General features: G+C 40.1%; 1 protein-coding gene across 6 annotated transcripts in view; it reads right to left on the bottom strand.

The window, feature by feature from the left end:
- The window catches only part of arhgap17a (Rho GTPase activating protein 17a), a 32934-nt gene extending 18630 nt beyond the window's left edge, over positions 1-14304 (bottom strand). For 3 of the 6 annotated variants that reach the window (XM_034860416.1, XM_034860415.1, XM_034860418.1), the window contains exons 1-2: positions 13704-14303; positions 5984-6023 (exon numbers count right to left, since the gene is read on the bottom strand). In XM_034860416.1, the coding sequence (XP_034716307.1) occupies positions 5984-6023; positions 13704-13756 (93 nt within the window). In that variant the 5' untranslated portion in view covers positions 13757-14303. Of the gene's footprint in view, positions 1-5908; positions 6024-13703 lie in introns of those variants that run through there. The other 3 variants (XM_034860420.1, XM_034860419.1, XM_034860417.1) reach the window with 2 other exon arrangements.
- Between the last annotated feature and the right edge of the window lie 1936 nt (positions 14305-16240).

Genomic DNA, 16240 nt, shown 5'->3' on the forward strand with positions numbered 1-16240 from the left:
GGAACTCTGGAATTCCTCAGCAGATATCGACCTCCGTAGGTCGCCCCCTCCCTTCCTCTTTTCTCGCGATCTTACATCATTCCTGACCCATGGTGGCCCCTGGCATTCGCAAAACAGCTGGGTCATATACAAACTTGCCGAACACATGCATTCACTCACTTAGCGCACTTTAATAAGCTAAGGCGTTCCACACTCAGCCCAGTTAGTACCTGGCACAAAAAAGCAGGGATTCCCCTCCCTGGGTTCTAAGAGGAGAAGTTTATGTGTGGGTGTATTGGAAATGTTTGGGTTACATGGCACTGAGAGTATACTTCTTCCTTTCATTGTAAGAAAATTGGGTTAGAAACGCCATACAACCAAAAAATAAAATATGCAGAGGATTGGGAAAAGTCCACACAGCAGGCTGCAGGGTGTGTTCTTCGTTCTGCTATGTGATGAGGTCAACACTTGGTCAAACCCATGATGTGTCATAGAGCAGGGAATCCCAACAATAACAGACAGAGAGAGTGTCTGTCTGTGGGCCTGTTTGTTTCTTGGTTCCTAAGAGAGGATGTTAACAAGTCTGGACAAGTACAGAATGAACAAAAATAGCATAACATGACGCATTAGGACGAATTATGCATTGATAAAGTGTGTCAATATGCAGTGAAAAAAATTATCTGTTTACAAAAGGGACATATGACAGAAGTGTTAAAAGCAGCTGGTTGCGACCTAAAACAAAGCTACACCCAACTACATGGGTGAGTGCAAGCAGGCACTGTGGTATTTCTGGAGCATTTCTATGGTAAGCCCACTGTGGATGAGCTGCTATGTAAAGGAGCAGCAAGGAACGGACAGCTGGAACAAGAATGCTGGGGGCTTTTTCGCACCCTGAAGGACACAAACATAAAAGGTCTTGAGATCTAATGGTCTAATCGGAGTGATTTTAAAGGAAGACTACAGTGTGAAACTCCTGGTAACTATCTTATATCCCCTTTCTATCCAAGATCACGATAGAAGGTTGCTAATCAGTTATGTCACTTTCTACATTACAATAGTTTATTTGAGGATTTTCAGTCAGGATCTAGAGTGCATCATAGCACTCTAAAACACAATACATATTTCTGAAATTGTATAATGTTGTTGAGTTATTACTACACAATTTTTCTGACCTTTTTAGAATCTTGTCCCTGACAATTTACCCATGCTACAAAAAAACACCAATACTAATAAAATCTAAAACTAAGCAATTCAACAAAAAAAAAAAATGTAGAAACTATACTAGCAAACCACTTTAAAAACTAAACCAAACTGAATTTGAAAACAAAAAGTCAAAACAAAACCAAAATTAATGAAAAATGCAAAACTATAATAACCTTGGCTTGGACCAATATTATTAATCTTATATTTGTTTCCTCTAGGCATCATTATTAAGAAACACTCCGTTAACTTTCACTGTTATGTAGATGATACCCAATTATACTTATCAATCAAGCCAGACAAAACCAGTCAGTTAGTTACACTTAAAGCATGCATTAAGGAAATAAAATTCTGGATGACATACAATTTCCTTATGTGAAACACAGACAAAACCGGGGTTATTGTGCTGGGCCCTAAACGCCTCCAAACCTCATTATCCAAAGATCTAGCTACTCCGGATGCCATTGCCGTGGCCCCAAGCACTGTTCTCAGAATTCTTGGAGTTATTTTGGATTAGGATATATTCTTTTTTCACCTGCATAACATTGCCAAAATTAGGCAAATCCTGTCTCAAAACGGTGCTGAAAGAATAGTTCATGCATTTGTTACTTCAAGGCTGGACCTTTGTAACTCCGTCCCATAAAACTCTCCAGCTGATCCAGAATGCTGCAGCGCATGTGCTGATAAGAACTGAGAAAAACGATCATATTTCTTCTGATTTAGCTTCTCTGCATTGGCTGCCTGTAAAATCCAGGATTGAAATTAAAATCCTTCTTCGGAACTACAAAGCGCTTAATGGTCAGGCACCATCATATCTAATGCCGTTTTTCCATTAATGGTACCTGATAAACTGGCCTGCGGTGCCCCGTCCTCATTTTTCCATCGCAGATTGGTACCGCCTCGTGCGTGAGGCGAGCGGGGCTGGTCGTCATAGCAGCACACTGCCGTGAACTAACGCGACAACACACAGAACGTCGAAGGTGTGTTGCTTTTGATTCTCTGCATGTCGCCACAGCCAGAAGGCAAATTAGCTTCTAATGAACCTGGTGGCAGCAAAAAGAACAACTGCTGGATAAACTATTTACTGATAAACAGCGCGGGTTTGTTCAGGATAACAAACCCGCGGCTAGCAATGATGACACAGTGATTAGTTATGACTCTCTCCTAAATGCTAACTTCCTTATATTTTTCTCGGCTTAGGGTGGCACCTAAATCACCATCACCTAAACCATGCTATGCCCTGCATTATAGATAAGATAAGATAATTTGTTTATTAGTCCCCAATGGGGAAATTACTGCACTACACTCTGTGTACACACTTTTTGTTAGTACTCACACACAGGCCTGAAATACACACACATGCTCAGGACCTATACATGCACTATACATGGAGAGATGTCAGAGTGAGTGGGCTGCCAGCTGAACCAGCGCCCTGAGCGGTCGGGGGGGTACGGTGCCTTGCTCAAGAGCACCTGGCAGTGCCCAGGAGGTGAACTGGCATCTCTCCAGCCACCAATCCACGCTCCCAACTTTTTGGGTCCATACGGGGATTTGAACCAGTGACCCTCCGGTTCCCAACCCAACTCCCTATGGACTGAGCTACTGCCACCCCCAATTGCCCAATTGCCCATTGCTCTGCTCCGTTCTGCTACACCCTGTAACACCCTGCTACGCCATGAACTACTACAACTACCATTTCAAGTCATAGTTCCATTATCTTTATTGTGACTATAATTGCCTCTGTTCATCACACCACCAACGGGCTCGGAGGTTTTCCTCACCACTTGAGGTTTCTGCCTACTAAATGCTTGCTCATGGGTGAATTACTGGAATTGTTGGGTCTTTGTAAATTATACGGTATGGTCTAGAGTAGAGACCCACCTGTAAAATGTCTTGAGATACCTCGTGTTATGATTTAATACTATAAATAAAATTGTATTGAAACCAAGAATATTTTATTTTGGAGTATGGTTGAAGTAGTGTTGTAAAAAAGGGGAGGCTGAGCAAAAGTGAGGCCACTACATTTAAACTGAAAGTCAAAAATAGTTAACAGAGACAACATGCACAAATATTCCAGGATGGGTTTTTCTTAATGGTGAACAGAGTTTTTGTTTTGAGGGGGAGGAACGACACAGCCGTCTCATGATTAAGGGGTCGAGTCATTTCAATCTCTCTTTCCCTCCCGCCCTTTACCTTGATCTGAAGGCAATGTTCCTATGAAGTGAGAAATGTCTCAGTCTCAGGCTGATTTCCAGACAAAGGCAAAACAATTGTGCCTCTGAGGAACAGTAAAAGTCACTTGTCAGTTATAATTTAACGTCATCTCCTCTGGGAAACGATAGTTACTGCTTGTCCACTTGTATTACACAACAAATGCTGGCTCTGAGCCGGATGTTCTAGCTGTCACTCAAACAGATTTCTAAATGTATGGCCCATGTTCAAAACATCTGACAGAGAAGAAGGTATTAATGTTATGTTGAGGAGGATGGGGAGAAGAATAACAATAAAGGGTGTCGTACATTGTGACCTTGGCTGTTCTCAAAGAATAATGCTAATCCAGTTGAGTTTGTTTTACCATCTAGGACACCTCCCATTCATAATCAAAACAAAAAGACAATCTTCATCTGTGTAATCCGTAGACATACATGTGCATAGATACCTCCACAGCTTCAATGACTTCTGTGCAACTTGTTGAGCCCTTATTGTTGCTACAGAAGTCTTAGCAGCATTCCCATGAGCGCAAATTTGAACCAAGCACTCCACCCACTGATTAGCCATCTTCAACCTGAGAAGTTTGATCTAGTAAGTGCTATTAGCTGCGGTTTAATTGGCATGAAAACTTGCATATCTTTGAGCTTGGTCAGCATATGGTCCTGCTGCTCTTTAGGCTTCAATCCAACTCTTTCCTAAAGAAAGAATGCCCAGAATAAGAAGGTAAGAAAAGGCATGCCAGGGTTTCTATTATCCCTGTAGCCATTGAGAAGCTTAATTTACTTTATCAACATGCTTGCTTTATGTGTATCCGTGTTAGATGGATTAGCCTGGTGTACAATATACTTATTTATTCCCTTCAATATTTTTATTGTCTCTGTACAGCACTTAACATGCATTTGTTTTACAGTGCTATTTCTAATGTTTTAGCTTGTTTTGTAGCTTCTGGTTCAGTATGTCAGCTTGTTCCAATCAGTCGTCCCCTATATACTTATAATACAAGGGGAAAGTACCGAATTACTGGTAAAAAACGTCGGTTAAAATGTACGAGCCTGAGTATAGTTTGTAGGGGACCGCAGATTTGGAACGAGCTTGAGGAAAACTTAAAATTGTTGCATTCTGTCTCCATCTTCAAGAAACGTGTCAAGGAAAAATTGCTTTGCTCATATTGTTGATAAATTTGTAAATGTTACAATTTGTGCTGGGATTGTCTGTCTGTTTGTTTGTTTTTGGGTTTTGTTTGTTTTGTTTGTCCATGGTAATTGAGTTTTGGAGGTGTGTTGGTTGTTGTGTGTTTGTTATAGGGCCCCCTCTGAAAAGCTTTTAGTAGCTTATTTGGGGTTCCCATTTCATGCGTCCTGTATATGATTGTTGTGCATCATGGAATTGTGATTGAATGTACAGTGATGACGTGTGAAATAAACGAAACGAAAACGAAACGATATGGCAGGTGCACCTTGTTTGTGGGGTGACATTTTTTGGTATTTGTCGCTGTTGTAAAATTTTAGATTTGTCATGGTCCTTGACGTGATTTGACTCCCGCTGCAGATCTAGTTTCCTTTGGGATAATAAAGTTGAAAGTTGAAGTTGAAATCTAGACATCTTTCTTTTATGTAAATGGCGCCTTTCACGAAACCCAAAGACACTTTACAGGATTACTGGCACCAAGGTAAAGTAAGGAAGGTTGTAGGCTGTGGTGAAGAGGTAGCGTTTGAGCAAGGATGTCCAAGGATGTAGTATTGTGGAAAACTTCAGGGAGGGCGTTCCAGATGGATGGAACACTACAGGATCTGTCTCCAAAGATAGAGAGTATGGTGTGGGGAACGGAGAGCAGGCCGGCGTCTGAGCACTGCAGGTTTTGGGGTAGTGTGTATGATGTAAAGGTTCTCAGTCATCCATGTCATAACTATTGAGAGGAAACTAAAAAATCAAGGGCAACTGGACTTGGTTAAAGGTGCTTGAAGACATTTCATCTCTTCCCAGGAAACAAACATTTAAATACCAATGATGGTGGTTCAGACTTGGCCTATGGTATTTCCAACGACCCTAACGACTGTCATTACAACGGCCAACAGCACTAACAAAGGAGGCGGTATTGCTCATCTGGACAATAACCGATTCGTCTCTCGCATGAAACCAAACGTCTTCGAGCATCTTTAACCAAGTCCAGTTGTCCTTGATTTTTAACCTTCTTTGGGCTTCTTTTGCATGGTATAAGAAGTATTCACTGTTTTGGTGTTCTGCATCCCATACTGGTCATATTTTAATATTAGGACAAGTAAATGCAGAGTGCAGCATTTAAAATGCAGAATGTCCTGGAGAAAAAAGACTCTCACATATGTTGAAAACAGAAAATTACAGGCGGTAAAACAGGCATAGGGGACAGCTTGTCCCACCATACCCAGAGAAAAGTTGATGACTTTTCCAATGACTTAATTTAATCCCAAATATACATACTTTGGGAACATTGTCAACCAAACTGGTTTGATTCTGAAGGGACAAAATCTGTACCATGTACCCGTAGCCACTGCCCAACAGATGCAGCCATTCCACTGTTAAGCTGGTGAGAGCTCCACAGTCATCAATGATTTACCTGTAAGAGGTCATCGCTGAGGACTTCTGTTTTCTCCGCTCTGCAAGTGAGAAAAAACAACAAAGAACACACAGATTAGCACTGACAAACAAACAGAGCACATAGTTGTACTTTAACACACTGTGCTGTCACTGTGAAAATATCTGTGAGACAAATCACACCGCACCCGAAAGTCTGGTTTCAAGCTTGAACACTAAAATAGAGACAAGTATTGACCTGGCCATTCGTGGGAATGTTTTCAGGAAAGCTGAGTCTCTCTAATTAGTTGTCATGGCTCAAACAGCTTAGTAGCAGGCTGGGGGACAACCTGTCTCTCTTTAGACTGCACTGCTGCATGAAGTTGTTGTTTTTAAAAAAAAATCATGAACTGTGACGAGCTTGAATTATATTTAATAATTATAAAACATAGAATCAAAGAATCTGGTAAACTAAAATCACACAGAAGGCATATTTCAGCTGCACGAGTTTTGATTTCTTTAAGCTACAGCTAGCAAGGTTCATGGTGCACAGAGCAGCCAAGCAGCACTGCCTGAGCCTATTAATAGCAAACTAATTCTTAGACTTGAAGAGGTCAGACATATTAGATTCACTTAAAGGGAGAAGACTAAGATACACGGACTCAGATCCTGCTGCTTATCAACACCTTCACACAGGCTGCTGGCTTTGGTGGCTACTGGGGGACAACCCTGCAATCAAGATGATCGGGAACTGGACACAATGTAATTGATATCCTATCGATGTCAATATATGATGCTGAATATCATCTTAAATTCCGGATATCGTAATATATTATCGTGATATGACACACGTGTCTTTTCCTGGTTTTAAAGGCTGCATTACAGTAAAATGATGTAATGTTCTGAACTTACCAGACTGTTCTATTTGCCTACCCACTTAGTCATTATGTCCACATTACTGATGATTACTTATCAAAAATCTCATTGTGTAAATATTTTGTGCACCAATTAGAATTTTCAAGCATACAACATTGCCACAATATTGATATATTTAGTAAACAATGTCTTGATATTTGATTTTTAAAGTGCAGATGGACACTAACAGCAGCTGTACTGTTATTCTTTGACCCAAATACATCTAACTACATCAATCATGCACACGCAAACACTTATTTTATTGGCCTGGTTATCAGAGAATTCATGCACCGATCCAACTGTTACGCTATTGTTGCCAATTCGGATACTTCAACTCAGGGTAACTGCCAATATAACACGAGGCCAACGACTGATGTAGAGCTGAAAGGAGCTGACAGTGCGCCATAACTTAATGAATGTTCTGTAATGAACTGATGGTGGAATCACTTTATTTCATCTGTATCGGCTCAGATATCTCAATTCATCCCGAGGACCTGCATCACTTTCTCTCTTTACTGTTGCACACAATAAAGACAATGCAGGTATTGTTGTGTATAACTAATGTGCAAACTTTTCCAAGTGTAAGTTCAGCCTTCCAACTGAAGTGACGTGTAGACAGTGGTTTGCCTGCATTTTGGGAAATTTGAGCTTGGGCCCTCCTCCAAAAACTGCTCTCTTTGAACTATAGTAACCTTGTCACAGCTGCTTTCAATTTAAAACATAGTGGCAGGGAGCCGGGAGAAACAGAAAGACAAGATGATAGTTTGGGGGTTTTAAGGAAAGAAATACAAATACAGAGATTTTGGGGGGTTAAAGACTCCTAAAACTGCAGAACCAGAATAATCTAGATGGGTGATGAATGGAAAGATATCCACAGCCATGTGGATGAGACAAGACTTCCAGCTAGCTGCAGGGAAAAAAAAGTGTGCCAAACTCACATTGTAATGCACACACGCATGCAGAGTGTTATTAGAAAGCCACAATATGGAATCCATGTTCTGGTGTAGTCAACATGCTGAAGAACTCTTCCTGTGGTCCTGTCATGAGCCTAATCTTAAAAACCAGTGCATAAATCATGCAGACTTAGCCTGTCATGAATACACGCCCATGGATTATACACCGCCTGTGCACTATGCCCATTGAGCATGTTTATATGCACACAAATAACTTGACTTATTTGCTAATTGATCTTACGTCCAAGGGGATTTGTAACAGACTGTAGGATACAAGCAAACAGGAGCCAGAAGGCCAGAATAATGGACATAACCGGCTTTTCACTGTTAATTGAGCTCTGCTTACTGACGTTAATGTAAGCAAGAGAACCTGGTGTGGGTGTTTTCATGGCATCTGTAAATATTTCCCTAACCTGGATGTAATTGAATGATCCGTACACACATGAAGACACTTAGATTAATAGCATAATAAAAGCAACACTTGTGTGAACCTGCCCCAAAAAGCAATGTGTCACTGAGGCAAAAAATAAAAATAGGCTGTGAGGACGAGCAACAGCAAACAATTGTTTTGCTCAGCTGACCCTGTTGTGCCTCACCGGAGCAGCAGCAGCCTTTACAGAAAGTGTGTCACTGTGCACTGCATGTGACTTCTTAACAACATGAGATCCTCGCTTCACAGCCGTGGCAGCTACATCAGAATGGTAGCTATGGTGATCTACTATTAAAGTAGAAAGGGGAGTAAGTGAATACTGCAGCCATAAGCACAATAGAGCGGCTGTTAGCATCCCACCAACACACTCAGCGGGCTGAGAATTAGGGAGGGTTTGCCTCTCACGGCTGCAACAGTTGGCAGCTTAAAGCATAAGGTAATGGATACTGGACCCAGATAAAAAGAGCTGGGAGAATAATTGAGTGACTCAACTCATACAATTTCCGTAATGCGGCTCATTATGGGAGCTGTTACTCTTACTTTCGACCTGGGCAAGAACGAGCAGAAGAATAAAGATAAAGCGAGGCTAAGATAAACTTGTGCATCAGTACAAGACAGGCTGCTTGCTTCGTGGCACAATGTTGTAACAATTAATAAATGTATACAGGGTTTCCCTCTCCATTTTAAAGCATTAAGGAGAAGCACCCAAGCTGTTTTGGGGCTCCACCTAAGCTGAATGAATGTAAAAATCATTGATCATTTAGATCTAATGATTGTAGTTGGTCCCCAGTTAACTTCTTTAGCAAGTTTTGTCTTTATGCTTTTTGAGTGTTATTTATATATTATCTGCTCAGGCTTTTCCAACATTTTAGACACATAATAAAATGTGTCCAAAGTGAAATGAAATCTCTTTTGTTTTCTTAAGCAAAGGAAATCTAAATACTATGACAAATACATGCACCTTAGTCTTCCACAAGCCAAGGGAAAACACTGATATAATTGGACAAGCAGACCATACCATCCCAAAACACCCCATGATGTCATCAAACAGCTTGGTTTGTCCAGAAGCCAAACATATTTAGTTTACTGTCGCATAAGAAAAGGAAAAACAGCAAATCCTCACATTTGAGAAGCTTAAATCAGCAATATTTCATATTTTTGTGATGTATGATTAATCAATTATCAACATTCTCAGCAATTAATTTTCATCAAACAGTTTCAGCTCTAGTATTGTGAGAATTTCTCAAACATTATTTTTAAAAAATCTTTTAATTTTGAACATGAGACATGTTCAGTTTTCCTAAACATTGTTTGTAGAGGATACTTTGGTTTAGAAGCCCAATGGTACGTTAGCTCCCTGTAACTGGGGAGTATTGATGTTATCATGATTAAAATGACTATAACATCCTCATATTTGCCATGGTCATTCCACACGTTTCTGCCTCATCAATTTAGAAATTGGAATTAAAGCAAACAAACGGCAACCTAGCCTCAAACTGTAGGTCTCGTCTATCACTAGCAGCACAACAAAGGGATCCCAGCTGACACGTATCTTTGTCCTCGAGGCACTGGCCTGGTGAGACACCGGGAGAACGCCCAGAGTCACCTGGCTGGTTAAGTTAACGGTGACATTTTGCTGATCCCTGTGGGAAAAGTGGCTTTTCAACACAACTCCCCCTTATGTGAATCAATGACTTCCAAATACAATAGCTCCACATTAGAAAGCACAGCATTGTGCTAGAAAGAACACTGTTGTTTTTGAATATTAGGGCTAGGACAATGTGCTTCTGTCCCAATTTGATTCTTTCGTGATTTGATTAGTTTTGCAATTTTCATTTATTGTGATTCTAGAAGGTTTGCAATTTGATAGTATTGTGTACATTTATTTTCCTTCTTTAACCAAGACAAAAGTTGAATAATACACTTCTAGAGACAATATATCATGAGCCATTTCTAAAAATGAATTGCTTTCTTAGCTGAATGGACATTGCAGTCAGTCGGTTTGAAATTGATTTCATTTGTAAAGTAGTAAACAACATGTAGTTTCTGAATGTTCTGCTTTCGGTCTGTTTTTCTGGAAAACGTAAAAAAATAACTCATATCCATATATGATGTAGTTGACGTCAGCGGTACTGTATAAACAGTAAATATTTAGGTGAATCCTAAAAAAAAAAAAAAAAAAAAAAAATTAAAACTTTGGATTCAAGGGAAAGACTTGGTTATGATGCAACTGTCACATCTCTCGGTTTAAGTACAGGGGTTTGATAATTCAACCAGTTGTGATTTAGTTGACCCCACTGTGGCAACCACTGAGCTACAGAATGGAGGCGCCTGTAGTTAAAGAGTTCATTCATTCATCACACTGCTGTGAGCTCAAGGCTGTATTGAAAAATTGATTGGCGTCATGCTCATGCTGCAACCAACCAATCTAAACTCAAAGTAAGCGTTGTAACAGGGTTCAAATAATCAAGTTGAGGCCCAAGTGTTGACACTTGCACAAAATACTATTTTTGTTTGGTGACTCCATTCTAGCATCAATCCTGTTTCCCTGTTACCAGTCTTCATGTTAAGTGACTGTAGCATCGTATTTTCCTCAAATTAAAAACTATGGCTTTAAAAAGCCTAAATATTAAAAAATGTTTCCAATGACAATAGCGGAGGACCCCCTTATTTCAGGCAAATCAGGGCGCCTCCACTATAGAACATGGTGGGAAACGCAATTTATCACAAAATGCCACTCTGAAATGTTTGCAACCAACCCGCAGAGTGACTTCTACCGGCTGCCAGTAGTTCACTAGAGTAAAGCGAGATAATGAACAAAGCTTGACAGACAATTTTAAACAGTTCAGGCGCAGCAAATAATCTCAGATATATGTTATATTGGTTCACCTGATTAGGTCCGACAGCTGTTAGGTCTCCTCATTCTCTTGACCATTGTACCCTTTACCTTTGAACCACCCATTGTTAGAAGCCTCTGTCCCCACTTCTTGATTGGAAGATTATCAATCACCTTTCTCAGCTACAGAACAACGTATCTAAGGTGATTTTTCAGATAGTCCGTTGTGATGTCATTGTCACAAGTAAAACAGAATTTAAAAGCAAACAAACTTTAAAGTGCAGAATATTGAGTGTATTCTCAGTCTGTGGAGCATGGTTGTTAGTTTATCTTTATGCAGATATCTGTTATTGCCTATAATACACTATATATATGCCATCTTCTTTAAAAGAGGTTAATTATCTGACATTGTTAACTTGCAGCAAGCAAAAGCAAAGCATTTTTAGGGCCAGAGAGTTAAATCTGGCCAAACTGAAATTTGCTTCCACAAAGACATAAAAGTTCTTGACATGTTCCCTGGCATGAGTCACATACGTTTTTTTCCCTGCATCTCAGTTACACACTCTCTCTCCACATCAATCTCCCCAGATTTCTCTCTCCTGTTCTCTAGAAAGCGCCGTCTCTGGGAGGCAGTTTCCTGTTTGTAGAAGAAGAAGGAGAGACTTCCTCAGAGCGGCGGCATGCTGGACACAGTGTTCTGGCTTTGCACAATCACAGGAACCCAGGGGGCAGCTGAGAGGGCTTTTCCACTCAAAACTTTTGCAGATGCAAACTTAATGGACAAAGCAGAGAAAGCACGCTTTCACAGAAGGCCATGTGTATGAGTGCTTGAAGGGTTTAACCCTGTATGTGAATACAAGTGACAAGAGAAAGGCACTACCCCCCCAAGCACACACCTGTTTTCTGCATTACATTGTCTTCGGTTCTAATTTACTGCTGGTATACTGTAGTAAGGAAATTATGAGTACTACAGCTGTGCCACAAAGTACCAGAGCCCAAAGTAATTTATTTAAAAAATGTGTACTCCTGATAAAAGGCCATAGCCTACACGTCATGCTTTAATAAATACATAGAACTATATATTTTTTACATCGCAAATGTTATGCCTTTTTTTTTTCTAGCAACCTCTAATCCCGTTCAGATTATGTGGAATGCAGGAAAGATAAAGCAACTTTTCTCTACATATGAAAGGCAACTGAAATTCTATGTTAACATGGAAATAGTTCATGCTTTTTAAAAGTGGAAACTATACTCTGTAGCAATGCTGCCTTTGCCTAATTTGAAATGACACATTATGGTTTTCAGCCTGCCGGTAGCTTTTTTCTGTTACCATTCAGACAGTACTCGGCTGCACCCGCTGTTCGCCTGAGGTGCCAAACACTGTTGGCACACATTAGCAACCACATAATTGACATACACACAAAATGAGAGCCAAACTGTCATGACAAAAACATCATTTGGTGTGTCGCACCCTCCTGTCAACACAAGGCCAGGCTGGAAGCCATGCTACTTCAGTTACAGAGGGACACTGTGTGTCCTCACACAGCAGCATCACCATGGTGGCTCTAGTTAACAAGCGTAAACACTGCTGAATGCATCGTCATTGTTCGGAGTTATATATTTTCAGAGGGTGGATTCATTCACTTAATAGCTTAGACACTGCAGTGTGTTATGAGTTCAGAGGGAGATAATGGTTGGAGTGGAGACAGACACTTATCCATCACTTACGCACATTAATCCATTTTATATGTTTAAGTTTGATGTCTGGTTGAAGATGAGCATCTATTGTTTCACAAATGGGGAAGGCTCTTACCGCCACTTTATAAGCACGGAGTGAAAGTGAACCTTGCTGTATGGTGCAGAGTATAATATAAGAGCTCATCCACTTCTGCAGTATATTAGACTTGTTACCCACCTCCCTCCCCAATACATCATAATTTGGTGTCTGTTAGCAGTTTATATCAGCTTAAAAAATCCTAAACAGTGTATCCAATAGACCTGTTTTACAGTACACATTTTGACTTGTCATAGTAAGAAAACATTAAAGATGGCTCAGTTCTAATACGTATCCCAGTATCTACTCCAGTGAGTCAGCATGCACAATCCCAGGACATGGAAAGAAGCCATCAATAATGTTATTGAACACCTGGGTTTTTCCTAATATCACATATCGTTGAAAAGGGGTTTATAATATATATATATTTTTTACTTTTGACAATATTTGGCCTGTTGGGTAACTAGCATTTTTGTGATATTTGTGTTGTTTTTGACATCTGGGTTCAGAGAGCAGTGTGGAGGAGTATTGCAAACAGGCATAAGTAAAGCATTCCCACAACCATTTGATTTACGTGGCATGTCCTTTTAAGCTGTTTTTCAGACATTAAAAGCAACTTTTTATCAGATTTAAACTGTCCTTACAGTCTGTCAACACAACCAAATGATTAGATTCTCTCTTTTCATTTCACTGCCATGACTGATAGTAAGAAAGCCAATGAGAAGTTTAGGGGACGGTTAACAGTTACATTTAATTGACAAGCCTTGGCGTTCAGGTGAGAAAGACCAAAAGAAAGTGCGTTTGCTAAGTTTAGCTTTCCGGTTAACAGTAAACAACGCTGACTTCAATACTTGCCTGCCAACTGTTTGATTGGCGAGCTGTTTCATCCGATTGAACTGCTTCTTCATTGTTGGTCCCTTGTCAGTCTAGTCTTCCGAAGTTACGCTTCAAAACCGGGCTTTGGTTTGTCATGAAGGGCCTCTCCCTGTTTTAATTTCCCAAGCTGTCGCTATGACAGGGAAAAACAAGCAGGAGCCATTGAGCCCAAAGCCAATTAAAAATAGTTTGTAGCCTCGCTAGCACTTAAGCTAGCCTTTCCCAAGTGGAAATTCTAGAGAAAAGTTCCCGTTGGAGGCGACTGCATGACCCGCGAACCTCCTTATTTGTATATTTCCGTACATTAAAGTCCCGAATTAAGCCGTTAATAGCTTTCAGTGGCTCCGGCGGCTTTTCATGGCTCTTCTCGGTTGTGGTCTTGACCCGTTAGCAAACGAGCTACCGAGCTAACGTTACCGAGCTGGATAATCCGTCGGCCGCTTTCTCCCACAGCAGAGCAGCGCAGAGCAGGAGCCGAGTGAACAGCAGGCAGCAGAGGCTCACCTCTGCCACTGGCAGCACACAGAGAGCAGCAGGAAATAACGTTAGCAAACAGCAGCATATCTGCCAGACAGCACCACCTCCCCCTGGACACTGACAGGACAACCCGGCTCTCACATCAAATCAAATCATATCAAAATGTATTTATATAGCACTTTACAGCAACCACCTGTATCCAATGTGCTTAACATCAGAAACCAAGGTTAAAAAAAACACATATCATACAATACAAAAGTGTAAACATATAAAACAGTAAAATCAGAAAAGGTTACAAAGAAACAGAAGAATGAAATTGTCACACCACTGTGGCTACTTATTAAAAGCCAGACTAAACAGATATGAGCTACATCTGTAATAGTGCGAATATCAGGGGCTACTTGTTCCCAAGTTTGCAAAAGCCTGATCATAGCTACTGTATATGTAAGCGCTGTGTATAAATGATGGGGGGGGGGGGGGGGGGGGGGGGGGGGGGGGGGTCCTGTGCTGCAATGATAATAAAATAAAAGTGGCATCATAACAAAACATTGACGAATAAAGAATCCCGAATTACTAATGTTGCTTGTTTTGTTGGTTGAACTCTAACAACGTAGCATGTGAGTTTTTTTTAATTGTTTTAAAAAGCTAGGCTTAATCTCCTGTTTTGCAAAGTGCATACCATCATCAGATAAGAGCAAAGTAAAAAAAAATTGCTATGACAAGGAAATACTAAATAAAAATTTGAGCATAGCTCAAAATTATACTATTATATTATAATTGTACAAAAAAAAGGAAGAGGAGCGCACTTTGGTAACATTCAACAATTGGTAATACTTGCTTGGACACACTGAAATCAAGTTATTTAATTGGGTAAATATGACAATTAGCGATCATTTTTTTAATGAATAATGAAGACCTTCTGTTTGATTTCTACACACAATTGTAATGATTGATGCATTAGTGTGACAGTCAGCAGCATCATACAGAAAAGCTGTCAGAGATCCACACCTGAAAAGTGGAAAATGAATAACAATATTACAATAATTTTGAATGCAGACACTTGGTGGAAATGCTAGAACAATGATCAAATATGTGTAAAATATGCCATGCATCTAAATTCAGAAACAGTACTTTATATTTCAAAAGAGCCTAATGGGCCACCCACAAGAGAAGAAAGTCAGATTTAATATTATAATATACATTATAGTACAAGCTAGAAACTACACAGTGATCACCTCCAAACACTCACAGTAGCTGTTTCCATTTGTTAATCTAATCCTACATAAATCCATTATGACCTACAGTATGCAGACACCAAAGATAAGCAGACATATAACCATCTTCAAAGTGTTCAAATTGTTTGAAACTTTGGAGACTTTTTGAACACTGATTGATTAATCTGAGACCAAAAACCCACACTAACATTCTAAAAATGACTATGACAAGCTTTTGTTAGAGGCCAAATGCATTATGCCTCTGGAAGATTGAAGCTAGAGATCCGTTTCCTTTCGGGGGCTTGTCAACTTCTTAATTACTTGGGTCAAAAGGTCTTACAAAATTCTCTGCCGAGACTTTGCAGCTGTATGGTTTCTCCCCTGTGTGGATCCTCAAATGGAGTTTTAATAAAGCTGCTGAAGATTCTTACACAAGACGATAAGGCATTCTCTCTTTCATGTGGCTTTGTACATGCTCCATGTCCTCTTGAGAGATTCAGACATACTCTAAGATGCCGCACAGGAATTCATGATTATCAGAGGGACACAAGATGTCCTCAGTGAGGTTGGTTTTATAGCCTAATGGGAGGATTTCCCCAAACAAGTTGTAAGGAAATGTGCCAGAGTGAATTCCATATTTAACCAGAGATGACAAAAGTACTCACTTTCATACTTAAGTAGAAGTACAGATACTTGTGTTAAAAATTACTCTGGTAAAGGTGGAAGTACTGATTAAACTTCTTTACTCAAGTAAAAGTAACAAAGTACAGGCTTGGAAATTTACTTAAAGTGTAAAAGTAAAAGTAGCCGTGCGAAAGCTACCTG

This window comes from Etheostoma cragini, chromosome 21, assembly GCF_013103735.1.
Source record: "Etheostoma cragini isolate CJK2018 chromosome 21, CSU_Ecrag_1.0, whole genome shotgun sequence".
Lineage (NCBI taxonomy): Eukaryota > Metazoa > Chordata > Actinopteri > Perciformes > Percidae > Etheostoma > Etheostoma cragini.